The sequence below is a fragment of the Rhinolophus ferrumequinum genome, chromosome 4 (assembly GCF_004115265.2).
Source record: "Rhinolophus ferrumequinum isolate MPI-CBG mRhiFer1 chromosome 4, mRhiFer1_v1.p, whole genome shotgun sequence".
NCBI lineage: Eukaryota > Metazoa > Chordata > Mammalia > Chiroptera > Rhinolophidae > Rhinolophus > Rhinolophus ferrumequinum.
The window spans coordinates 7,420,314-7,447,672 of record NC_046287.1 but is presented as its reverse complement, the minus strand read 5'-3'; the positions used below and the strand labels follow the sequence as shown (position 1 = coordinate 7,447,672).

The 27,359-nt window shown below is 44.8% G+C and overlaps 1 protein-coding gene across 2 annotated transcripts in view; it reads left to right on the top strand.

Annotated features, from left to right (window-relative positions):
- DNAJC15 (DnaJ heat shock protein family (Hsp40) member C15) overlaps window positions 1–25,284 on the top strand; it is an 87,480-nt gene extending 62,196 nt beyond the window's left edge. Inside the window, exon 6 of one of the 2 annotated variants that reach the window (XM_033103919.1) lies at window positions 23,029–25,284. In XM_033103919.1, coding sequence (XP_032959810.1) covers window positions 23,029–23,051 — 23 coding nt within the window. In that variant the 3' untranslated portion in view covers window positions 23,052–25,284. Of the gene's footprint in view, window positions 1–1,011; window positions 1,232–23,028 lie in introns of those variants that run through there. The other variant, XM_033103917.1, reaches the window with a different exon arrangement.
- Window positions 25,285–27,359: the final 2,075 nt, after the last annotated feature.

Genomic DNA, 27,359 nt, shown 5'->3' with positions numbered 1-27,359 from the left:
GTATCTACATGTTTTTTGGTTTGTTATAAGCTGCTGAAGTCTTATGATGTTTCCAACAGCTACAAGTGGTTTGTACTCAAGGGGTAAAAAATAAAAAATAAAAACAAACACAAAGAAACTGGTAAATTGTAATATGATTGTTAGCCTGAGTGTTAAACAATGAAGTGTTCGGGACTAGAAGTTAAAAGGCGGCGGAGGCTTAAATAGGTTTAATGTGACAGTCTGGGGCTCGTATTTTTGTATATCCAATAGGTTCTGTTTGTGATTTATAACGATTCTGAATTTTAAATTCACCTCAATTTTCCTCTTGTTTGCATTAGAAAGACTTCATTGTAAAGAACTCTAGAAAAGAACTGACTTTATTTTAGGGCACAGTGAATGTAAGACTGTGTTTCCTAAGTATTCTAATGGAATCGTTTCAGAGAACAGGGAGCAAGCATTTCCTTTAGCATTATCTTCATTATCATTCATTTATTTGTTCATTTGTATTAGTAAATGTGATGCTTAGAACTGAGTAGTATATAGTTGCCTTTTCTAACATGTGTTTTATTTTTGTGAGTTTACAAGGTTTGATTAGTCTCCAAAAGATCCTTTGGATTTCTTTACCTCCTTCAGAAAGATATCCTCCTTCAAAGATAAATATTCTTCCCTTTTAAAAAAGGTCTTGGTGAAAGACCATTATTTTATTCACCGAACCATCGCTTACTTTCATAAAATTCTCTGGTTAAATGGTTGAAATATTTGAGTGTTTTTCAGATTATTCCTGATCATAACTTTTTTTCATTATTTTTCTCAGAGGTTATCTCTGATTGTTGGTGTCTGTAATGCTTCACCAAACAAGTTTAATTTGTGCTGTTTTGATTTCTAGTAAGCTTATAAAATAATTAGTCAGAGGATGAACGTGTGGGAAAATATCAGAATTATAATTAAGAGTGTTTTTTGATATTTGAGACTTTAAAAAATGTCAATAATGAAGTGTGTTTTAATCCATTTATTCTTCATTGCCCTCAGGTGGATCTCCGTACTTAGCAACCAAAATAAATGAAGCAAAAGACTTACTAGAAGCAACCACCAAACAGTGACTACTTTGAAGGAGAAAAGGGAGGGAGACTTAAAAAACAAAGTCCTGCAAATTAACCTAACCCACCCCTGTTATAATTGCATATATGTGCTGACCAAAAATAATAACTTATTCCACTATTAAGGTATATAATAAAAGATTAATAATCTGTCTTTTTATTATCTTTTAAAGGAATGTCTTAAAATTCTATAACTGATCTTTTGTCCCCTTATATTCTTCCATTCTGTATGATAGTCATATATTTTAAGGTTTTTTGTTCTGTTAGTCCTAAATACCCCACACAAACGTAGCCAAAAAGTATGATCATCATAAAGTAACTGGTGTTTGTGAGCAGCCAGTAGAAATGTTTTACTGCTTATATTTATACTTTCACTGTCCCTTGTTTCCTCAGAGGAATTTAGTGCTCTGCCTGTGTAAGGTGCTTTAAATGTTTTGAGACCAACCCTGACCACCACCCCCATGGGGAAGTGAACAAAAACTTAATGGAATTTACAAAATGGTGTTTTCTGAAGTAGTGCTTTGGACTTGTTAAAGAACCCTGCTCTCTCTGAGGCCCTATAGCTGAACTTGGAGAGCTGCTAAAATGATTAAAGATTTACAAAATGAGCCCTATGAGGAAAGGCTGAAAGAGTGGTAAGAAGTCTGAGTAGTTTGTATATAATTATAGTCTTTTAGTAGTGTATATTTATTCAATTATTCATTCTACAAATATTGATTGACCACTTACAACGGGTAAGATGCTATAGTGGTTCTCTGAGAGTTACAGGTGTGAACCAGTCATGGATCCTGACCCAAAGGAACTTACATTTAGAAGAAGGACAAATCACAAGAATACTATTAGAGACGTATAGGTGATATGCTAAAGAAGTTCAAAAAAAGAAAAGAATATTTTAAACTGAACACACTGGGGGAGCTTCACAGAATAAGTGACATAGAGCTGGGCTTTGAAAACAATAGGGGACATACTGTATGATTAGTGAGTCAGAGTTGTTCTGAGATCAGTCATAATAGAAGAAATAGGGTATGAATTATTGTGCTTAGAGGGCAGGGTTTCTGAAAGCCAGGGGTTGGCACGTGCTCTTGAAGGGCTGGCCCTGTGATTTACAGGCATTCTACTGTTTTCTCAGTCCCTGGTCACCATCACTACACGGTCCCCAAGCTGAGAACACAGACTCAGATCCACACTGCCAGCCAGCATCACTTCCCAGCACTCCTTTACACGTTCTGGGTTCATCCCAGGTAAACTGGACTACTGCATTTCACCTATCCTAAAATACTTTTTAGTATTCCAGGTGCATCTTTCAGTTTATTGCAGCCTGTAGTTCGGGAGTTCTCAGTCTTGGCAACATCACCAGTGTGGAGCTGAGCGATTCCTCGTTGTGGGGGCTCTCCTTTCTGGGCGTTGTAGGGTGATTGGCAGCATCCGTGCCTGTGCCTATGAAGGCCAGCACACCCCCTCAGCTGTGACAGACATGGCCGAATGTCCCCTGGAGGGCAATCGCCACTGGTTGGGAGCCACTGCTGTAAATCTTTGCTATTTTTTCTTTGGGCACATAAAATAACAAATCGATTGCATTTGAAAGTTAGTAAAATATCGTTCTTGCTTTGAAAGTTCCTTGCATGTCCTAATTTTCTTGTGCTTTAGTGTTTTTCATTTTTTTCTGCTCACTGTTATCTCTCCCTTAGATGCCCTCCCGATCCCCAGAACTCCTCATGCCCAAAGCCTAGGGATAGGATGTTCAAGGCCAAGCTGAAATGAATCCCTCCTTTTCTGGGGCTTCTAGCAAAAGTCATGTGAATCATCAGCAGGAACCATATCTGTCTTGTTCACTGCTCCGTTAGCACCCAGTAAATATCTGTTGAATGAATGAATAAGTTGCCATACCACTTCTTCCTCACTTGACACTACTTCTAACTTGGTACCTTGTGTAACATGCCTGACTTCTACCAAAATGTAAGAACCTTTAGAGCAAGAACGTTGTCATTCACCTTTGTAACCTCTCTTTAGTATGTCGCACTTGTACTTAGTAGATGTCATAAAGTTGTACATATTAAGAAAATGTTTTCTGAAAACTTTGCTTCAAAAAATGTTACTGCCAATTTTGAAAGTTATGCTAAGCAATATTGGGGCACTTTCAGGACCCACATGTTAACTATTTTCTAATTCATACTATATTTTTGAGAATTTCAGTCCCTAGCATTAGCTTGGAATTTCCTTTATCCCTGTTTTCCTGCTAAGCATGTGCCTTGCAGTCAGATGTGGTTCTGAATATTATCTTCCTATTACGTGCTCTTGAGCAATTAACCCGCAAGCAAGTCTGTCATTAATTGCCTCATCTATAAAATAGAAGAAATAATAATCGTATCTAATAAGGGTGTTGTGGGGAATAAGGGTGTGTGAAGCATTTAGTCACATAGCAATTGCTGAAAAACTGTAATTATTGCATCTTTCACTGCTTTCACTGCTAAGATTTTAAATCTTAGACTACTTTGAGTTAGGTTTGAGGTATGTTCCAGTAGTATTTGGTCTTCCTCTGGAGTCTGCAGTTTGGGAGTACCTGGTGGGAATGGCTCATTGCTGTCTCATGCAGCCCCCACTGGAGCCCCTTGGCTGGGGCAGGAGGAGCCAAGTCAGGCCAGTGCTGGCTGCCAGGTGGGAGCCTAAGTTCCTCTGTGCAGAGGCTTCTCCACAGGCTACTAGAGCTTCCTCACACCTGGGGGTGGGGCTGTGATACAAGAGGGTGGTCCAAGAGACCGGAAGTGGAGCCTGCAGACTCAACCTGGGTCTGCAAACGGCAGTCCTGCTGAGTTGTAGAGCCTGCGGAGATTCAAAGGGAGAGAACACAGAGCATTGTGGAAGAATTCGTGGTCATCTTCACTGTGTGGCAGGGTGGGTTTGGATGTCCCCCCCTCCCTTAATCAAATCAGTGAAGGCATTGTTTTAAAAGCTTCATCAGGAATGTAGAGTTTAAGTACAACTAGCTGAAGTCATTTCAAATGATCCAACTTCTGTGTTAGGTCGATACAGTTCAGTGGTCATTCTCTAAATGGCAGTGTCCTTATGAAATTAGATTTTCAGTAGCTGTGCACGCCCAACTCCTTATTGTCTGTGAAAAGCTGATTTGAATGGTTACCTACCTTCAGTAAAGATTGCTTTTACATATTTGCTGTCATTGCACAGTCTTCTTAATTAAGTTCTATGTTGACATTGCAGTTTCTATTTCTTCCTATATCACAGATGCAATCTGAGGCAGCAGAAAAGACCTTTTAGAAACAAAACAATTACTTCCCAGATTCCAGAGAAAGTGTAAGTCAAATGGGCAGTTAATTAGACGGGAGCCCGGAATGCCATTTAGCCTGTAGTTATTGGAGCCAGTCTCCAGCCTGAGGTCCAAAGTGGAGAGGAGTAAGGAAAAAGAGGTGTCGATTGTGGAAGATGTTTCGTTTAGGCTTCCAGCCATTTCCTTTATTTGGTCTGAAATGCATTTTAGTCATTCAGCAAATATCGAACACTTCCTGTGTCAGACAGGAAAGACATAAAGTAAGTTCATTCTTAAATGCGTAGTATGTGCAAACTAAATTGAAAAAAGGTTCTTAAACATAGAGAATTTTGTTTTGGTTTGATACATTTGAATGAAGAAATAAATGTTTACGGCCCCAGCAGAAATTCGTTAGAAATAGCGTATTTTGGTCCAAGCACAGCCTTCGGTTATCATGGGGTACTGTGAACATGGAAAAGAATTTCTAATGACAGATCTTCAACACATTTGGCAATTAGCTTAAGGTAGTCTAATGACATCTGTGGGAGGAGATGAATTAGCCCCTTAATGTCAAAAATATGAAGTTTCTCTGACTCAACCCACTTAGGCTGAACTGCAGAGTGAGAGGTTAAATATCCAAGTCAGCCAGCTCATTTCGCAGTGGGAGCCGCGCCACCCACAGGCACCCTGCCCCTTGCTCAGCTGTCACCTCCTGGATGAAGGCCGCTGGCAACAAGGGGGTTCGATGGCAGTGAGTAACTGTGTCAGCACCATACCTCCCTCCTAGGGGAAGGCAACCCAGAGTATGTCCTGTCAACACTACGTTAGTCTCCTCTACTTGTCAAAAGCATCTTAGGAACTGTGAGCTAAAATTTTTTTTATGGTGGAATTATACACACACATTAGAAAATTAGACCTTTTTTGTTAGTATAATTTATTAGCTGAAAGGTTGAGAAGGTTCTCTAGACTCTTTTTAGGTGGAACCTAAGTGATCTGGATTATTGCCTACCAGTGAAATTGCTGGGCATGGTGGACAAAGAAAATGTTCCTTCTAGTGATTTTTATGAGCTGAGTAGCTATTGTTCCCAGCTGAGGGCTCTTTTTCTTTTTTTATTGTTGCTGAGCAAAAGAATTTATAAAAAGCTTTTTAAAAAAAAAAAAATTGTATTAGAAAACCTGCTCAGTTGAAATGCAAGTTCATTAAGTACTGTTCATTTCTCTTGCTGCCATAATAACCCTTTCCCCCTCTGCCCTATTCAACAGTGCCAGCAGCACTGGTCAACACTGGAAGTCTGAACAGACTGCGCTATAGACATACGTGTACAATCTCCAGCATTAAGAGGGAGTGTAATAGAACATCGGCAGAACAAGATCACTCAGGCTAGATGTTGGCCGTACATTTCAAATTAGGACCTCAACTCAGAGGAGGGAAATGCCCCTGGAAAATTACATTAATGGTGGGAAACTTAATTTGCTTTTGACAAGACGAAAATCATGTTCTGACACTGATTCAGTGCTGTATGTAAGCCGCACTGTTGAGGCCCAGGGAATTAGAATCAGCTCCTTTTCATAAATCCGTAATATTTTAGTAATAGCTAACGCTCTTAAATTAACGCTCTTAAATTAAATACCTCGTCCCAAGCGTCTTGCCTGCATTGTCACTGTTGATTTTCATAGCACACCTAAGAGAAAAGGACTGCAATATTGTCCGCATTTTACAGATGAAGAAAGAAAGGCTCAGAGGAGTCGGGGACCTTGGCCGAGACTGCGTAGCCAGTAAGTGGTGGGGCTGGGATCCTCACGGAGCCTCGTGGCCTCGCGAAGGCACGTGCTGTTCCACTGTATCGCGCTGACTCTTGGTCCATGGGAATCAGTAGGCCGAAGGGGCCTACATGGCTCTTAGCTCATTTTTTGCTGGTTGTGACCTTGGGTTCCATAGATGACGAAAACAGGTTTATGGAAGGATCCGGTGTCATCTGGCATCACGAGCAAGGAGAACCCAGTGTCTTTCATTCTGCCCTGAAAGCTTGTGATGTCTCTCCAAGTGCACATAGCAGAAGTTCAGATGCAAAGTTTATCATAGTGTGGGTTTCTCTGACTTAAGAGTGGAAATGGAGGAAACTGATGAGGTTTTCTCTGAAACATTCACGGGCCAAGAGCTTCCAAGGAGAACATCCAGAGCACGGTTCAGAAGACCGCTCATGAAAATGAAGCAGCAGAGCTTACGAGGACAGGAAGAAACTGCAATAAAGTAAAGGTGAGCATAAGAAGCCTGGCTTTATTGAAAGGAGCAGAGAGGCCATGAGGTATTTAGGTTAAAAAGTGAGAATCGAAACCAGAAGAGAGAACTTAACAGCATTTGAAAGGGAATTGCAGTGCTCAGTTTTGAAAATTGCTTTCTAAAATTTCAACTGTGAACTGGATTATTTGTTCAAGCCATGCTTTTTTGCCAAATTCCAAAGTTATATTTTGCACAGTTACAGGGCATCTAGTAGAACCCATACTTTAGTCACTATCTAAGAATGTGTCTTTGAGATTATCACCTAACTGTGCTTGCAGCTGCTCTGATCACGTGGTAAAAAGGTTTCTAACTCCTCGTGACTATAATGTTTATAGCAGACTTGGACATTTCATACACCTATATTCAAAAATAAGTGCATTCCAACTCTCGGGTTACTAGTGCCTTTGCTCTTCCCTTCTGTGAATGTGGATAATCAAGAGTTGATTTCAGAAGTGTTTACATTTTGGCTGCCATGCCTCCAGGAGGATGAAATTATCTAATAATGTTTGTCCGCTGGTGGTGAGACGTCAGACTGTATTTGTACGTGGCCCGCATCTCTGGCTCTTCTGGAAGGTTGTACAGTGCGGTGGTGCAGAAAGAGCAGCAGGTGCACACAGAAATGCAGCCTTCCCTAACTATCCCCACTCCCATCTCGTTGATACTTTGTTCCTCAGCTTCTGGGTACTCGGGTGTTCAGTGTTCAGTTTGCGTTCTATTCTATTGCATTTTGTACGCCTACTGTCTGTGTATTTGGGCTTTGTTTTCCCCTTCTAAACAGATATTTTTTAATCCAATATGTGAAAACAGATAAATAAATACTGTTGTGTTTGTTTTGCTTTAAGATTCTAAAAGATAAACTGTAAGATACTTTTAGCTATCTAGTTTTCCCAATACAGTTAAAATTAAATCTTGCTCAAATTGAATTTACACTCAACTTTTCCGTTGTACAACTCTGGAAGAAGAGACGCTAACCTTACGCATTCGTCCTTCAGCTGTCCTGTGAGCTCTCGTGCAGGCGCTGCTTTTATTTCTTTTAGCCCTTCCTACTTCCTAAGGGCTTGGCCCAGCCGTCCCTCAGGACACTGTCGTGATTAGTTCACCTCTAAAGGCGGCTATCAGAAACCCAAATCATAGACATGTGCATTTTCTCAGAAACCATTCGGGAAACTTGGGGTTTTACCCGTCATACCAAACTAAGCGAGCAGGAGAAAATAGAAATCAGCCCAACAATGCTTGAAAATTGATTTTTGTATTTACCTTGAAATGCAAATACCAAAGAATGTGCCTGGTTCCTTGGTTTGTTTCCTTCTTGCCTCAGGTATCTTCATGTCAATTTTTGGCCTGCAGCATAAAGAACTTGACTGCATAAAGAACTCTAAACACAGGCCTTGGTAATAGAAATGCTGACACAACGGAACTGTCGCCCCTAAAATATATTGTTGACTATGTCTGTGCAGATGCCTGGATCCCATCCCCAGTGTCAGTGAAGAATAAGGGCACCTTCCAGCTTCTACCAGGAGGTAGATAGGCCGTTGGGTCCTTCCTCACCCTTCCACCATCTTCCTCTTCCCCCACAGCCCCTACGCACGTACCCCACAAAATGGTCACATCTTAATGACCCACCAAGGCCAGTTAGACGTTCATGGGTACAGTGCATGTTGCAGCCACTGACCTGGCCTGGGAGAGTCTCTTTTTGTCACCAGGCACTATCCTGTGACCTGTTTTCAGATCAGTAGGGGAAAGAGGACTGAGTGTTAGGCTAACATGAGGTAAAGGTCTGTCGATCGTAAAACAAAGTTTGAATTTTGTTTTGTCAAGGGAGGAGTCTGTTTTTCCCAGCAGGCTGGTAAATTAGAACAATATGCCGAGTCACACATGGACATGTTATGTCTGACGGCTGCTGGGATTTATGTACGGAACCTCAGTGTTCTGTACAGACATAAACGAGTACATGATAAGAAACTGCAAGAATACGTACAGTGTGTGGGACGTTTAACAAATGTAATGAAGGGGAAATTCAGAGAAACCCTGAAAACATGCAACTAATGAAATTATTAATTCAAATTTTTTGCTGAAAATATGTGTGACGGCTTTGCCCTACAGATCCTCCGTGTAGAAATACAAAGACAAATAGGTGATTAAAAATGGTTACCATCTTCCCTTTTGGATTGAATTTTTTAGCAGCCCAAGAATGCCTAAAGGGTGGTTCCTAGGGGCTTCTGTGAGGCTCCGAAAGGCGCAGTGAGTTACAGCTTCCTCCCTGCGGGCCCCCAGTAAAGTGTCCAGTGTCAGCAGGGCTGAGCGCCTCTTGGATTTCTTAATATCGGGACTAGGGTGTTTGCCCCGAAAGCCTGGCTGGCAGTCCCTCCTGGGGAAAGAAGGACGACCTGGCTGACGGATTTGTCACAGGTCTAAGCTGACGGGGGACATGTGGAGCCGCAGACACCAAGTTCAAGATCAGCAGGCGGTTCAGCGCCTCATTCACTGGTGGCAGTGGAGTGACCATAGCAGAGATGGGTTTTAGGGGACAACTTGATCAACCAGGAGAGGCTTAGTGTTCGGGTTAGAACAGAGCTCTGACTATCTAGAGGCAGTGAGGACACACATGGCAGGTGACTCTGCTTAAGGTTTTGTGCCCCCTTCCAGCCCCAAGGGCAACCATGTCTTGTCCCCAAGGCCGCTTAGCCTTTGGTCTTTGCAGTCTGAGAGTTATCAATCTACAAGGGCAGTGCAGGTTTTTCTTTCTCCTAATAAGCCCATCTGCCTTTGTCTTCTCTCACTCGGGGCCTTTTTGCACATTTGTACCAGCGACGTGTATTAGTCTGCAGGACACAGGCTGGGGCGCTGGGGGGTTATCCCTGCGGGGCCGTCGGCAAGCTCTGGGTCCCCAGCTCAGCCTCCCAGTCTGCCTTGCCTCGCTTTCTCCTTCTGGAATACCACCCACTTACCTGCCCACAGAGCGAGACGGGGAGACTAATGAGAAAGGAGTGGGAAATAACGAGGAACGCATTGAATGTCCTGGACTCCTTGAAGAGAGGTGTTTGTTCAAGGCATTACTGATATTTTGGGGAGAACAGCAACACTGTTTTCATCCGAGAACCATTGTGCATTTGCACAGACTCACTGGAGCGTTGAAACTTTCTCTTTTCTAAATGACAGAAGTGCCTCACCCATGGCCTCGTAGCACAGACTTTGAAGTGGGTATTTTTTTATCTCCAGCTCCAAGCAGGAATCTGCTGCATTTTTCAGGTAGGCAGGAGGGAGAGCTTCTGTTTGTTTCAGTCTGTCTTGGTAATGCCCCATTGTTTTACGTTTCCTGTGTAGGGCTCTGTGTATGGGTCAGCCAACGTGGAGAAACCACCACGTGCTCCACGTTTGTGGATTTAAATTTTTCCTTTGCAACCCAGCCAATCAGGTCCCACTGTACCTTGAAGCCAATTGCATTTTTCATGGAGCCAGGTGCAAAGCTGGCAGGTAACGTGTAGACGTGCACTGCTCTGGTGGGATCTGCATATGTTCGGCTATGTGTGGGATGTTCACCTGACACGGAGTCACCTTGGGTCTTGCTCTCCACCCTCTCCATTAAGCACACACACCACTCGTCTTACCTACTCCATCCGCTTCCAGAGGCGGGTGGCGCCAAGTGATTCTGCGCCTGTATGGTTGCACACGGCCTCTTGGAAAACTAGCCACCCATTCGAAGTGCTTTCAGGGAAGAGGACGACAGATCTTTGTGTTATTACAAGGCATTTTCCGACAGTGCTGCGTGTCTGACCTAAATTATCCCATAAACATTTATTTGAGGATTCTGTGGTTTCTTTTTAAACATATGTTTAAAGATGGCAATTTTTCTCAAAGATGCAACACACCTGAGTTCCCGTAACTTTGAGGACTGGAGACAAGGGTTCTAGTCCCCTAATTCTAATTCTGCAGGGGATGAGCTGTGACTCTGGGTGGGACACAGCCTTTTCTGAGCCGCTTGGACTGGCCGCCCACCTTCGAAGGAGCATGCAGTTGGACAGAAAGCACAGATTCCGAGTCACACAAGCCCACGTTTGAAGCCCCGAGCCACATCTTATCAGCAGAGTGACCAAGGGGAAGTTTTGTAGACTCGCTTTTGGTTTCCTGACTCACAAAAGGGTATAATAATATGTACCTCACAGGATTGTTTGGGGAGTTTAACGATTCCATAGATAAGGATGTGCCTGTTTAGTGCCTGCACATGGTAGCTTTTCAAAGATGTGCATTTTTATTGCCTGTCTCTTTGGCTCTATTGGTTTTGTTACTTCAAGAACAGTACAACTATTACAACAATAAATTTTTTTATGAAAAATGAAAAATTACCAATAATTTCAACACCCTAACATCAGCCATTTTCTTCTTTCTGGGGCCCCTTCCAATATTATCTTAATATCGAGACTTAGGAATTTGTCTTATAGGAAATACCTGTGGACAGAAGGTCTCCAGATTGGAAATGAAACTGCAGTATTTTACAGTGACATTGGAATGAAATTAGGATCTCTTTACTAAAATAACTGATTAGCAGTATTTGTGACTAAATAAGAAGATTTAGTCTTACTTATTTTACTTATTGTTTAATAGCGGAAAACTCAATCCAAGAGACTTTAGAGAGAAAACAAGCAGTAGCCCTTGGGCCAGGTTTATAGCAAAGCATAGTATGATATTAACAGCTGTCAATTACTGAGTGCCTGATACTGGTGCCAAACATTTTTTTAATATACATTATCTCATCCTCACAACAACCCTGTTAGCTAGGTATTTCTAATCCCCATTTCACCCACGAATCGTGGGTTCAAGAGCTTAAACACCTTTCTCAGAATCACACTTAGGAACGTGTGGAGTTGGAGCTGTTCCCAGGCCATCTCATCCCAAAGCCTAGAAGTCCCTCCTCTGTCCCCTCATCCTGCTGCCGCCCAGGGAACATTACCCACTGGGTACATAACTTGCTCTTAAGAGTTTCAGACTCAGTTCCTGAAAACTTGACTCCTGGCTTCAAGTGGGCGTCTGGAATTTCATGAAGTTCCCTCAGATGGTCATTCATTACAACATGGTCACAGTCCAAGGACCTCCCTACCGCTCAGGACATTTGTCACTTGTCATGTTGCATTTAGGTTGCCAGGAAAGGCATCCAGCCAAACGAACTGGAGGTACTTTTGGAGCTGGACCTGGAAAAGACCTTGCAGATCTCTAGGCCTCCATTAGGCGCCGTGTGATGGATTTCCAGATCCATGGCGTTTTCCCCCCCTTCTTTTGCCTTTTGTCTCCCCCTTCTCTCCCCCCTTTCCCCTCACCCCTTTTTCTGTCTACCCCCTCGCCCCCAGCAGTCGGTCGCCAGTCATTGGTCGGCTGCTCACAGCAGCTCGTGGCAGCTCTCATCGGCTGCCGGCCACTCACGCTGGCTGCCGGCCACCCATGCTGGCCGCCAGCCGCTCCTGGCAGCGCTCAGCAGCCCGCAGCAGCTCATGGCAGCCCAGCTCTAGGGAGAGCCGTTGTTCACAGTCTTACTGTGGAGGGCGCAGCTCACTGGTCCATGTGGGAATCGAAAGGGTGACCACGGCTTTAGGAGCACGGTGCTCCAACCCCCTGAGCCACTGAGCTCGACCCATGGCGTTTTTTAAAGCATTTGATCATAGCAAAGAAGACAAATACTAAGCTGAAAGGCACAGCATCAGGTCTGGGAGCAGGTGAATGTTACCACTTTGATGTTTCCTCCATTGGGAAATGGCCTGATTCTAAGAACTTAGGCTTTCAGACAGACTAGTGTGGATTCAAATGCTGGCTCATATACTTACTTGCTGTGTGGCTTTGGACAAGTTACTTAACCTCTATGGGTCCTCAGTTTCCTTATCTGTAAAATAGGGATCACATCATCCTTACCACAGGATTTCTGTGAGGACAGAATAAAGTGATGTGTGTACAACAGTGAATGTCGTGCCTGGTGCCTAGCTGTGTACATAATTGATTTCCTTTCACTAAGCCAGTGATTCTCTACTTTGGCTGTTTCTTGGAACCACCTGTGTGGCTTTTACAACGCCTAAGGTCCAGGCCGCGCTCCAGACCATCGGACTTTCTGGAGTAGGAGCCAGCAACAGTATTTTTTAAAGCCCATCTGGTATTTCCACGTCCAAGGAAGGTTGAGCGTGCCTGGATGGAACGCAGCCTGAGCGTCTCGGCACGTGCACAGAACCAGCCTGTCTGCACAGATGTGTGGGAGCCCAGCTCTGAAGGCAGCAAGAACTGCGGCCGCTGGGGCAGTGTGCGAAGGACTGTCAGCTCTCTCTGAGAGCTGGGGGCAGGCCAGCGCAAGGGCCTGACTCAGGGTAATCGCCCTGGGACCTCTCCTTCCTCCGCCGCATTTTTATCCTAGTGAAACCAGCTTAAAATGGAATTCAGGGGGAGCCTGGAGAAGAATCAAGTCCCAAGCAGGCAGGTTGAGGAGAGATGGTAAGCAAAGGGAGAGAAGAGACAGCGTACGGTGAGCAAGCCTCCACCCGCAGGTCCTGGCCACAGAGACACGTACTTGCAGTACGAGATGCCCAGTTATCTCCCTCTCCCTCCAGGAGTCAAGCACTGATAGACTCATTCCTTTGATGGGGTTTTCCAAAATCATTATTGGGAAGCGCAGTGTGGACAGTCTGAGGACCAGCAGCAGCAGTATCACCAAGGAGACAGAAACGCAGAATCTCAGATACTCGGGCAAACCCCCTGGGTCAGAATTGCGAGGGGTGGGGCCTAGGACTAAGCATTTTTACAAGGTTCCCAAGTGACCGGCATTCTCATCGAAGGCGGGAAGCACTGCCATGGTGGAAACACAACACACTCTGGGGCCAAACAGTGCTTCTGAGTTTGAACCCTGGCTCTTTTACCTACTGTGTGATCTTTGAGAAGTTACTTAACTTCTCTGAACTCCTGTTTCCTCTTCTGTACATTGGAGATGAAAAAATTTACCTTAATAGTAGACTTCGAAGGGAATTGTGGATGGAATACAGGGGGTCTATGGACTTGAATAGGAAAAAAAAAATCGTTGGTATTTTCCCTAGTCTCTGGCTGAAACATGCTCTTCAATTATGAATGTAGCCAAGAAATCACAGTAGCGTTAGCAGCCCGGACCTTTCTCAGCAATAGAAATCACAGCTCTTTTCATATCGCGTTACAGTTGTTGCAGATAATTCAAAATTAAAGTATGTAGACCTGCTGCTAGATCTCAATATTTATTGTATTGATAATGAGGTGCATACCTTACCATAAATGTTTTTTAGTTTTATGAAAACTGTACTTTAAGCTAATTGGTTTCATTTGTAATTTTATCTATTTTTTATTGTATGTATTTCAAAACTTTATTCTGAAAAGGGGTCCAGAGGTTCGTGGCCCCAGAAAGTTCAAGAAACCCCTCTCTTGCCTTGCAAATCGTTGATGAAACAACAGAAGCAAATGTGTCGAACACTTAGCAGGCGGGGTGCCTGTAGCAGCTCCCTGGTCGCCCTTGTCGGCGTCATGTTTTGTCCTCAACCTGGACCAGGGGATCCTCCCACCTTTTCTGGGGGTATGTCAGGATGCACACTGTCAACTTTACCCACAGGCATTTGCCTGGCTAGTTCTGGTTTTATTGAATGCGAGAACTGTTTATTGAGTGCCTGCCTGTGCCAGGGAGGGGGCGGGAGCTGTCTAGTGTCACACAGCTAGTCGAGGGGAAACTGGAGTCCAACTCCCACGGAACACCTGCATCCAGATAGGGGCACAGATGAAAGGGCCCTGGTCCTCCCGATGTGAGAAGGCAGCAGAGGGGAGATCAGCTGGCTCACTCAGCACCTACCTGCAGTCTCTTAGTTCTTACACATTCCACAAGCATTTATTGAACACTTACTATGAGCCTGGCCCTGTGCTGTTCGCTAGGATACCCAGCTGGGTGAGTCAGGAGCCCTGCCTCTAGGGAAACACTATGTGCTCTGGAAGTGCAGAAGGAAAACCCTGAATCCAGCAGGGGCAAGAGGTGGAGAGAGAAATGGGGGTCCCCTGAGTACTCTGGGTACAGTTTGAAGTCTGTTATGGTTCATTTCATCTGTCAAAGTAAACCACTTACTTTACAGTACCCAAGGATTTGGTGAAACAGTATTCTGAATGTTTCTGTGAGGGTGTTTTTAGTTAAGTCTAACATTTAAATTGATAGACTTTGAGTAAAGCAGATTGCTCTCCATAATGGAAATCATCAACAGAATGAAAAGGTAACCTACCAAAAAGGATAAAATATTTGCAAATCATATCTCTGATAAGGGGTTAATGTCCAAAACATATAAAGAACGCAAACAGCTCAACAGCCCAAAAAAAAAAAAAAATCTGGTTGAAAAATGGGCAGAGGATCTGAATACACATTTTTCCGAAGAAGACATACAGATGGTCAGCAGATTCATCCGGGAAATGAGAGTCAAAACCACAGTCAGATATCCCTTCATACCTGTTAGAATGGTTATCATAAAAAAAGACAGATAAAAAGTGTTAGCGAGGATGTGGAGAAAATAAAATCCTTGTGCACTGTTGGTAGGATTATAAATTAATGCAGCAACTAAGGAAAACAATATGGAGGTTCCTCAAAAAATTAAAACTAGAACGACCTTATGACCTAGCAAACCCATTTTTGAGTGTATACCCAAACGAAATGAAATCAGAATATCGAAGAGATAACAGGTGTACTCCCATGTTCAGCGCAGCACGATTCACAATAGCCCAAATAGAGAAACAACTTAGGTGGCCCTCAGCGGACGACTGGATAAAGAAGATGTGCTGTACACTTACAGCGGCACATGATCAGCCATGAGAAAGAAGGAAACCCTGACATCTGTGACAACATGGCGGGGGGGCAGTGCCCTATTGTGCTAAGTGAGGTAAGTCAGAGAAGGACAAATACTGCGTGATCTCACTTACATACGGAATCTGAAAAAGTCAGACTCGTAGAAACAGAGTAGGATGGTGGTCACCAGGCCCGGGGCATGGAATAAGTGGGGAGATGTTGGTGAAAAGGTACATGCAGACTTTTAGTTACAAGTTCTGGGCATCTAATGTACAGCATGGTGACTGTAGTAAACAGTACTGTATTGTATACTGGCAAGTTGCTAGGAGAGTAGATCTTAAGCATTCTTAGTGCAGAAATAAAAAAATGGTAATTATATGAGGTGACATAAGTGATCGCTAACCTTATGGTGATAATTATTTTGCAACGATTATAGATGTGTGGCAAATTATCCCGTTGTATAAAATGTTATATTTCAAATATATCTCAATAAAGCTGGAGCAAAAAAAAGCATAAACAAAAAAGGAAGTCCACCTGTCTCTATTTGTTTGTGATTAAGTTCCTGTGAGCTTTATGTTGTGTTTATGTGTCATATTACAGGGCTCCTGGCCTGGGGTTCTGGGCCCCTGAGGATTTGGGTTTCATCACAGGCCCTTTGCGACACTGTGTACCGAGGTTAATGTAACGGGGCACAGAACATTTGGGGAGCCCTGGGAAGCCTGGGATTAGGAGGAAAAGGGAAAAAACATTTATTGAGTGACTACTGAATGTGGGCGGGCACTGAGCATTTTACATTCATTTCAACCTCCAATTTATTAGTTCAAAAGAAGGTAAGTAGAATTATGCCCATTTCACCGAAAGGAAACTGAAGTCAGGAGAGGGTAAGTGACTACCCAGGTAGCAAGAAGGAACAGAGTTGGTATCAGAGCCCGAGTCTATCTACCTGACACCCAAGACAACCAAGGCTCTTTATAACACAGGGTGTCACCTCCCACGGAAGGTGTTAGGCCCAGGAAAGGAGAGCCCGAGCTCTGCAGAGCCTTCGCTCCCTGGCCCAGGAGAACATCCGACCCCCACTGGGCCCCCGCAGACACACCACCCCTCATGTGAAAGATTACTCTGCCCCCTGCTTGAAGCCCATTAGGACAACACCAAATAAGGGAGCCCCTCCATCCCTGGAGTCCTTGCAATATCCTACTTTGATTTTGGACTCAGCTGGGGTTTCACCCAGGACTCTCTGGACCTCAAGCATGTTGGTCATCAAGGGCCACTTGACCTCCCTCGAGTTTCCGCTCCACTCTGACCTTGCCGTTTTGTTCTGCTGATGAGACCATCACACAGGACGGTGTCAAAGGCGCCCCTGCAGGCCTTGGAGATTCCATCTATTGCCTGTTTCCTTATCTGTATGTGCTTTCATTCTATCCAAAAAGGAAATTAAATTGGTCTGGCACCATTTGCTCAGAAAGCTGCTTTGGCCGCTAAATCTACCGAAGAGCAAGCATTTATTTGGGTGTTGCTTTCCGAAGTGAATGAACAGGCCTTTTCAGAGCCACCGCAGTTAGCTGAAAGGCCTGAGCTGCCGTGCCAGGCCCACCTGTCAGGGGATGGTGGCCAAGTGGGCCAGATGGGGTCCAAGCGGGGCCAGCAGAGAGCCTCTTAATTTAGCCTGCGAGTCCTTTCCCACTCTGCTCCCCTGAAAATAGGCAAAGCGTGGAAGGCAAGAACGTGAGTCAGAGAAAATCATTCAGGAGTCTGTGTGCTAAAAACTCACCTCCAGATTGCAACAGCGATTGTTTAGAAAAAAGAGCCGAAAACCAAAGTTAAATCTTGGTTCTGCTCATGCTGCCTCTCCCTTGCTCTGTCCTTTTTGTGAATAAATGTCTGTCCCTCCATCCTCCACGCTTGCCCTCTCAGGAGCTTCCCCAGCCCTGCCTCCCCTGCACTCGGCAGAGCCCACTGGCCGCCTTTGCATCCTTAGCATGTTGAAATGACTTCTTGGAATAATTTTTGGCTCATATCATATATTTTTATTTTGACATACTCCAAATGGGAAGTAATGTGGATTGCAAACACACGATTAAAATGTAAAATAAACCACTTAGTTTAAAGGAGGTGTCAAAATCAGGGCAAAGGGTTAAATAGGGGTTAGAAAGGTAAGAAAAAAAAAATGAGGTTTATGCATAAAATACATACACTGGGGTCTTCTACCCAGATTCAGGGGGGCCATGCTTTGGCTCTAAACTTTCTGGGATCATGAACAATGGCCTTAGAATGTACATAATACATTTCATGGGACATAATATATTTCATTGGGCCCTTTACTCTCCACCTATGACATCATGCTTCAGTGCCCTTCAGAGAAAGCCATTCTGCAGGGCGCCCAATACGAGGGGATTTGGACTCATGGTCTTCTGCTGGCCTGGCTAGACTCACAGAGAGGCTTTACTGAACCACAGGAACTGCAGCTCTTGCTGGCCTCTACGAAGGTTTGGATAAGTGTGTTGTCATCATGAAGAAATATTCATTCTCGTCATCACCAAGCATCTGAGTGCCCCCTCCTAGCTTTGTATAATTCCTTGAGCTAAGGCAGATCCTGCCTCCCACTGCAGAAGCTGAAGTGGCAGCTACTTGCTTTGCCAGACTCCTTTGCAGCTAGCAGGTGGGCAGTGACTCAGGTACCACCAACCGGTCCCAGAGGTATGACGATCAAGTGTGCTGGCAGTGGCTGCAGAAAGATGACCTTTTGAGTACAGTGCTGGCAAGCACCCTGACTGCTGGCAGCTAGTGACGGATGTTAGCAGCATCCGTAATGCAGACTGTAACCTCCCCATTTGACCTACGCCACCGATAGTCCTCGTGGCAGGACCCTGAACCTGGTTCTTCTGCCTTCCTGGTGATTCTGTGCACCTGTCAGTAAACTTGTAATGAATTTATTTTCTGCTTGTATCAACCTGAGTTGGTTCTAGTTACTTGCAAGAATGAACCTGCCTGATGCAGCTCTTCTACTCTGCTTCCTGCCACCTACACACAGGGTAAAGGAAAGTCAAACTGCTATGAAAATCAAGGCTGAATAAGGACATAAGGACACAATCCAGGTCTGCCACCGAGAGTCCCTAAGAGGCATGGACAGAAAAATTGAACAGAAAAAGAGAGTTTCATTTCTGGCTCACCTGGAATCTCAAAACCTAGAGCTGCATTGTTCGACATGCAGCATGTGGCTGTTTAAATATGACTTTAAATTAGTCAAAATGAAATACAATTCACAATTGATCTTCTCAGGCACACCAGCCACATATCAAGTGTTCAATAATGAAAATGCACCTAGTGGCTACCATGTTGCCCCACAAAGATACAGAACATTTCCGTCATTCAGAAATGACATGCTGGCCTGCAACCTTGAAATTCCAGGCTGGGTAGCAGGATTACTGCCTTGTTTGGTTACGCCTATTGTTTCTAGTGGCTGATGAGGTTAGGAACCCACAGACCGTGAGGCAGCACTTCCATGCTTCTCCATCCTGGTGGACCACACGTCCACACAGGCTGGCAGGACCAGGAAACACTGGGTGTGCCCTGCAAGAGACGGTGGGACCATCGGAGCCCCGCTTACCCTCCTCCATCTTCTTCTTGTTGATGTCCCTTCTGTTGTTTGCTGATGGCTGCCCTGGCGGAAACAAAAGCAAAGGCTGTTCTTGTCTAAATCTCGTTCTCACCATCAATCTCATTGTTATAGGATCTGGACCCAGCTCTGCGTCCCGGGCTAAGCAGAGGCTGCCTCCGGGATGCGGGGACGTGTGCTAGCAGCGTGCGATGTGCTCACCCAGGATGTGGCACAATGCTTGGCATGTTGGAAGCACCCAGAAACATTCATCATGTGGACATAGATCTAATGCCAACCCCAGGGGACCTGATGTAGGATAGTCAGATAATTTTCATGCTAAATATGTGTCATTCAAGGGATGAGGGAGACACTATAATAATAATGATATGATGGTGCACGAATGAAAAAAAATAGGAGTATGAAGTGTAAGTTCATTGTAATTGGAATTATGCAAAAAAATAGGTTACATGTGTGAAGATGTTTGGAGTGATGGGAAGTTTTTAAAATTCCTTAAAAATTGCGATATAAATCAGAGAGGTTAAGAATAGCATTCAGACAGATGTGATCCCTTCTGTGCAATGGAAGCAGTAATAGTACCTATTCATTTCCAAAATAAACTGACTTATGCTGCAGTGAGGAATAAATGAGATACTGCGTGAAAAACATTTAGGAACGCCTTTGGCACATCCTAAATGCTAAGTATTAGGTGACAATTACCGTTATTTTTGCAGTAGAAATCTGCAGGATGGTAAAAGATCAAGGACCCTTGCCATCCCCGTCATGTTGTGGCTTGGGTATCCCTTCCTTTCGGCAGAGAGGGGACGGCTCTGGGTGTGGAGGTGGGTTTCTGGATCCCTCTGCCCACAGGCAGCTGTGCTGTCTCCACTGCATGCTCCCCGCAGGAGGACGCTGCACCCTTCTCTTCCCTTCTATTCCCTTTCTATGCTTCTTAGTTTATTTAAGTCATGAGGGTTGGAGGAATTTGTTTTTAATACAGGTCTTTTTTTTGCAAATGATTCTGCTCTTTGCAGCAATGCTACCCCAAACAAAGCCACTCTCCAGTTCTCTTTCTGTTGCCTCCTCTCTTCCCTTCTGCCCACAACCTGCAGCTACTAATGAGGGCCTCCGTCAGCTCCCTGGGAGGACCCATGGAGAGCCACCTATCGTGTATCTTTCTATCTATCTATATGCTTGTCATCTATTATCTATCTATCTATCTATCTTATCTATCTACCTACCAATCATCTATTATCTGTATATCTATCTCTTATTTATCTATCATCTATCATCTATTTCTCTATCTCTATTTCTGTTTTGCTTTGTCTTTATCTTTCTCTGTATGTTTCCATCCTTCTCTTCTCCCTTGTCTGCCACTCTGGCTCTTGCGTCCCTTGAGCCTTGCCAGCCCCCTGGGACTGAGGTCCGGAATGCAGTGGTGCTAATAAAGACTGTGCCCTCATCAGCCTCCACAGGCCCTCAGCCGATGTTGGTCGGGGGAGCAGGGAGGGGGCTGAACATCCGAAAATGGATTCTTCTTTTCTAGGCCCAAGATGAAAATGCATCTGTCTGCTTATTGCCATTTTTCCTAAAGAGAAAATACTGTACATGGTGTTCTGCCTGGAAAAATTTCTGGCTGAGGATGTCACATCACAATGCTTGCAAAACAAACATTCAAATATCAAATGTATTGGAGCAAAACCCATGTAGCTGTTTGATTGATTTAGTCTACTCCTAGACATGCAGAATAATAGAATAAGATGTTTGTAATCAAAACATTGCACTTTATCTTAACCCTTTCATTATCTATTTATTGATGTATTATCCCACTCTTTTTGCTTCTCAGGATAACCTTTCTATAGTAGGAGAGGTGGTATTATCTCCTTTTTTAACAGTGAGAACTGAGGCTCAGCGAGATGTCATGGTTTGTGCACTGTCACCTAGTTTCATTGCCCCAGGATCTAGAATACGCATTTGCTGGGGACCTTGCCTTCTCCCTCCTCCGCTCCATGAACCTGTCAGCTCTAGGACTCTACGATTCCCACCAGAAATTCCAAACAACTCCGACCAATCTTGCCCAAGAGAATCTGTGTGCTTTTGATGCGTGTGGCATCCTCTTAAATCATGGTCGGTGGCCGCACTCGCTGACGGGGGCTGCGGCTGACCGCTGCTCAGAGACCTAACCGTGGTCCTGGTCTCAGGCTGCCGCAGGGACTTACCGCGGAGCGGCAAGTGCTAAAGCAGAGACCCTGGTGACAGAAGGGGCTCTCTGAGGGTTCACTGGAGTAAATGACTCAGACACTTGAGTTTCTCTGAAAGGGGTGAAACTTAAGTCCTGCCGTGATACTGAGATAAACACAAGGTAATCCACAGCACTGTCGTAGCTCATCCAAATCGTATCTTCCTTTGCCACGTAAGTAATTGAAAAAAAATTGCAGAGATCTTCTGGAGCATTATCTTATTTGGATCCAATTTTAACCAGAACACCGAGTATTTCATACTGGAAATGCAGGCAAACCACAAGGTGAAGTCCCCCCCACCCTCAATCGCAAATGCAAATGTTTAAAGCTACTCAACAATTTTCCCCTTGCAGCTGCCCATTTTATCTCCTGCAAAACTAGTAATGATGCAAGCAGTTGATTATGGTTTACAATAGCAATAAACCTCTCACAATTGGTTGTTTCCAAAATAAATAGCCATTCTGTTAAATGTTAAATAACAAGTCATAAACTGCTGAAAACAACTGACTTCTTGTGGATTATTGCCTGAATAAATTTCAGCAGGAATGGCAGATCATTCAGCTGTGAACACCACAGATCAAAATCATTGAATTTTTTTTTTTTAAATAATCAAGTAACTACTCCATCAAAAAGAACTCTCATTTATAAACCAACCGCAGCCACATATTGTAACGTATTCTTTGGATCTTTTCCTCTGTTGATCATGAGTAGCTCTATTCTTGCCCAAATCCTTCCATATATATACATATATAATTTTATTAACCAGTGTCACCCCAATTAATTAAATATATAGACATATATGTATATGTATAAATATATTTAATTTTATTAAATTTATTGGGGTGACATTGGTTAATAAAATTATATAGATTTCAAGTGTACAATTCTATAATACATCATCTGTATATTCCATACTTTTAAAGAGATTTAGAAAATAACCATCCTGGTGGTAAAATTGGGCCCTTCTGAGAGCATAAAGTTTCACTCGGCTGAGTTCCATAGGCGGCACATTTAAAGTCCGTGATATTCCAAGTGATAAAACACAGACCTGTCCGCTAAGTTAAATATTGGAGTCAAAGCTCAGTGGCAAATATATTCACACTGCACCTCTACTAGAGGCTGTTCTTTCAGGAGAGGCCACCTTCATTGGGGTGACTGACAGGAGATTCCTTGCCATAGCAACCAGGGTCATCTTTCCGGAATAGCAAAATAAACCTCCTTCATAACCAGTTTTTCATCCTTAGGTATAAAAGGCAGTTGCATGCCTCTCCTATGATGTTTATTTTTGAATGAACAGTTAACACTTAGCTAAAAATAGGACAAGATGCAAGAGAACCAAATTAATTTTCAATTCCTCCTGAAAAAAACCATGACAATAGGTCTTGTAGGCAGAACAGCGAAAGGGCAGGAAAGGTCCCTGTCTCTTGTGAGCACAGGGCGATGGCAGAGAGATTTCTATTCATCTGCCTCTACATTAGCCCACTGCATTGATTTGCTTTGTGCTGCCATGGGGATGGGGTGAAGAGCTTTTTTCACATTTTATTCCTGCCTCATTCTTTGACCTCATAATCCCTCATACATGAACACACACGTGCACACAAAGCACACGCACACACACCTGAGCTGTGCTCTAGTCCAGTGTCATGAATGATCTGTAGAAAATGGTGGGGAAATGCATATTCCATCTGGAAAAACATGCATATTCTATCACCTTTTTAAAAGAAGTTGCTGAATGGATCGCCAACCATTTCCTCTGTCTTAACAGCGAATGTTCTGTGGAAGCTGTAGACATCAGTGTCTTGACATGTCACTGAAGTATGTCACCAGCCCCTGGCAGAGACGCTGTACTCTGGGCCTGACTTCCCATGCCAGCCTCTGCAAGTGGAAAATATGGCGCTCAAGCCTCAAGGAACATGGAGACTGATGAGGAAAGACCCACTGCAAACCTGGATGGGCCCCCACAGAGTCCTGCCATCCCTGTCTCTGATCTCATCTGGATCTGTTTCCCTCTGGAGCCAACTTCATTGCACTTGCTACCTGGAAAGTTTGAGCAATCTTCCTTGAGGCTGCTGTGTCATTCCAAGTCACAATCTTGAAACCTAAGGCCTCAGTTGTAATCTCCGAGAAAGCCAGTCCTCCGCTGAGGAAAGAGGCTAGGTGGGACAGAACAAAGGTGCCACTTGGGCCAAAGCAAAAGGAATCTGGGAATATGATACTTTAAAAAACAAAAACAAAAACAAAACAACGTAGGGCTGAAGAGGGAAAGATAGCCATCCAGCAGATAGCGCCAGGTGAATCTCTCACCTGACTTGGGTTTAAGCAAACGCACTAGCCAACAAGCATGACAAGTGGACTTCCAAATGTATTCTGGGAAGTAATTTGATACTAAGTTTGGAGGCAGGAAGAACTACCAAAAGTTCTTTGAGACCCAGCTGTGTTGCACACAAACATGGGAGGACTCCTAAGACTTCCTTCGTGACCGTGACCACCTTATTTCCGGAGAGGCTGCCCTCCCCCCAGTCCCCACCCCCACAACAGCTTTGCTGCCTCTCCAAACCCCAGAACTGCCTGAACCCTCGGATGAGGCCCGAGCCTCCCAGCCTCACTGGCAAGCGCTCTCATGCCAAGCTGCCCTCCACTCCAGAAACTGGATACAACGAATGCCACAGCCACAGGCCTGGGGCTTGGTTTCCTGAGGAGCTCCTGAAGGACCAGATGACACCCAGAAGGGCAGGGTGTTGCCTCCCTGGACGTGCACCTGGACCAATTACCTGAGAATTCATTGTGTCTCCACTCTGAGGTGTCGTTCCTCCTGGAGCATGTTGCAGAAGTCCCTCGCGCTGAGGGGACAGACCGCAGAGAAGCGGTACCCACAGCAGCAACATTGTGTCACGTGGTTTTCTGTCTTTCCTGTCTTTTTCCCCCTTTCCTCCCTCCCCTCACTTCTCCGGGCTTTTACTTCCCAGATGAAGTAGCCTTGGGCTCTGTACGGAGGATTGGTACTGAGAAAATTACCTAGACGAGTCACACTCGGGTTATGGCAGTGTTCTCCAAACAGCTTTTTAGGCAAAGGCGGGTGATGGACGCATGGCCCTTCTCTTTGAGGTCAAAGACTTTCCCCTTTATTGGCTAGATGACCCTCTTTACATTGCAACCATCTCTGGAAGCTGCAAGTTTCCAGAAGGCTTAGGTGTGAGGAAAGGTTGTTTAATCATTTTGAAGAAATAGTGTAATGGATCTTTCTTTCTTAATCATCAACAAGGAGTTAACCTCAGAGAAAATTAAGCCTCCTTGTAGCTAAGGTTGTTTGTATTTAGTTTCTCTTAAAACAGAAATTTCTTTTAATAACCAAAAGAACAATAACAATAGCAGAAAACCCCAAGTCACAAACTGTGGTGTTAGCAGCCTGAGGAGACTGGGTGCCTACCTTAAAAACACACAGAGGTGACATTGCCATCCCTGGCCTAGAGGAAAGAAAGCTGATGCTCTCCTTTTCCCACTTGAGGTCCTCTTCACGGAGTCTCACTAAGCCTGTGCGTCATGTAAATATTTCATTACTCACAGGTGTGTTGGTTTATTCATGCACCTGGCCCAGCCATCCTGGGATCTCTCTGTTTTGTGGAGCCTGTGTGTGACTCGTTGGTTGCAGAGTGATAGATAATGAGGCCGAAGTCTGGGCTCAGTCCTGATGGGAGCCAGTTAACTTCACTCTGCCTCACCGCCTGAGGCTGCGTCCAACCGCTCTGGCTGGGACTTGTCTGTGCTCCACTGAGCTGAGGGTCCGGGGCGGCCCCCCCTCTGCTGAAGAAATAGCTCCTCCCTAGAGCGCCTTCACCCTCTGCCAAGTCAGCGCTGGTTTTCTCCAAGAGTATTTGCTTGATCTTCTCTGAGGCTTTTGTATGGGAGTTTTCAGCATTTTCCTTTTTTCGTTCAATCATCAAGCATGTGTCCCAGTCATTAATACGTAAGCTCCTGCTATGTATCAGTGACCATTTCTTTTGCCTCCATTCCCTGGTGTGTTCACTGTTCATTGACTAGAACATAGTCTCTGCGGGTGGGGGGCGATCTGTGAACATCAGAAAATAAACTAGATGGAGTTACAGATTTTTGTATAGTGTTTTGTGAAATTATACAAGAAAACAATCGTTCGTTTATTTACTGACTCAAATGTTCCTTGACTCTCGTGTCTTGTGCACTAAGGCAAGAGCAGTGAAACATAACAGATGGAAAACTTCCTGCTCTCGTGGCATTTATATTCCAAGTGGAGGTTGATGGACAATAAATAAGAACAGCTAGTAACAAATACGTATGTTTGCCGATGATACGTACTAAGGAGAAAAATAAAGCAGGAACAGGATGGGAATTGCTGGGAAGGATGCTGCAATTATCCATATGGCGGTCAGCTGAAAGAGACTAATGTCACTTGCTGTCATCAGCAAGGACCTGAGTAGGGAGCGGGAGGGAGCTGTGTGGATAACAGAGGGGAGAACATTCCAGGCGGAGGGAACAGCAAGCATAGAGCCCAGGCTGGGGGAGTGTGCATGGCATGTGCAAGAAACAGCCAGGAGGCCAGTGTGGCTGCCACGGTGAGGGAAGGAGAAGCAGTGGGAGATGCAGACAAGACAGAAAGGAGGAGGGAGTATCAGGGAGGGTCTGCAGGCCCTGGTGAGGGCTTTGGCTTCTTTCTGAGGGAAACAGGAAAGGCTTCATCAAAGACAGGACTTTGGAGCTGGAACTCAAAGGCTAAGTACTTTTAATGCACTCGCCTGCGCTCCCTTGGAAAGAGGCACTGCCAGGCCGACCCTGTAACTGGGAGACGACACACGCATGTACCAGGGAGTTAGCGTCTGCTCCTCACTGCCCCCCGCCCCCAGAGCACACAGGCTACGAGCCCAGGAGTTGCATATGGCTGCATGGTGGGAGCCCACACAACGGTCAGGATCGTTGTACCCACCCGCCAGGCAGGTGGGGCCTCAGAGCAGATGCAGAGGAATAGGCGAATGAGTCATTCCCCCCCCACCCCCATCAGTTACAGTCATCATTCATGCCTGCCAAAATAACACGTGCAACTTACCTAGCAAGGTAGCCCAAGGCCAAGTACTCAGGGAGAAAGCAGACACTCCTTGAGCTCCAAGCAGGAAGGGGTCACCTCAGGGCTATGGCAGGGGGATGGGGGGGCTAGGAAGGGGTAATTATAGAATATTTAGAGGCGGGGTGAGATACGGGTGGGTCTTGAAGCCTGGGTGTGATGTGGGGAGTGAACACGTGGCAGGAGAGCATTGCAAGTCTGTGTCCCTGTGTGAGTGACGTAAGATATTTGAACCCGTTCAGGGGTCAGGAAGCGGCCTGGCCAGGTGAGCATGGAGTGGCGGTGCTGGGACACAGTAGCAAAGGGCTGGCAAAGAGCGGGGCAGACTGTGGAAGTCCTGGCACGCAAGGCTGAAAAGTTTGGACTTTTTCCTGAGGGAGAGTCTCTGCTTTAAATGTCAGGGTTGTAGCAGATAGAACCGTGTCTGCTTCCTCTGTATGTATGTATATGTGTGTGTGTGGTAGGCTTGCCAGATATGAAATACAGGAGACCCAGTTAAGTTCGGAATTCAGATAATGGAAAATTTTTCAGTATAAGTACGTCCTGTGAAATATTTGGCACTTAAATATTTGAATTTCAGATAAATGATGGACAATTTTTTTGTTTTGTTTTGTTTTGTTTTGTTTTGTTTTTTTTAGTGTAAGCATGGCCCATGGAATATTTGGGACATAGTTACGCTGAAAAATAAAACTCATTGTTTATATGAAGTTCAAATTTAACTGAACATCGGGTAATTTTATTTGCTAAGTCTGGCAAACCTCGTATGTGTTGCTAAGTAAGTGCTGCTTTCTGAGGCTGTGGACTCCAGGGCAGAACGACCCCCTGCCCTGTTCTGCTAACTGTCCTGGACAGTTCTGTCCCACGGTGCTTACTTTTTGGTCACCCATGGGTGCAGGCCCGGCCCTCTGATGGCCCCAGTCTGTGTGTTACTTGTGAGAAGGCCAGGTCGCCACCTGCCTCCCCGGGGGTCAGCCGCAGCTCCCCCAGTGTGCTGCTCGAGCACGGAA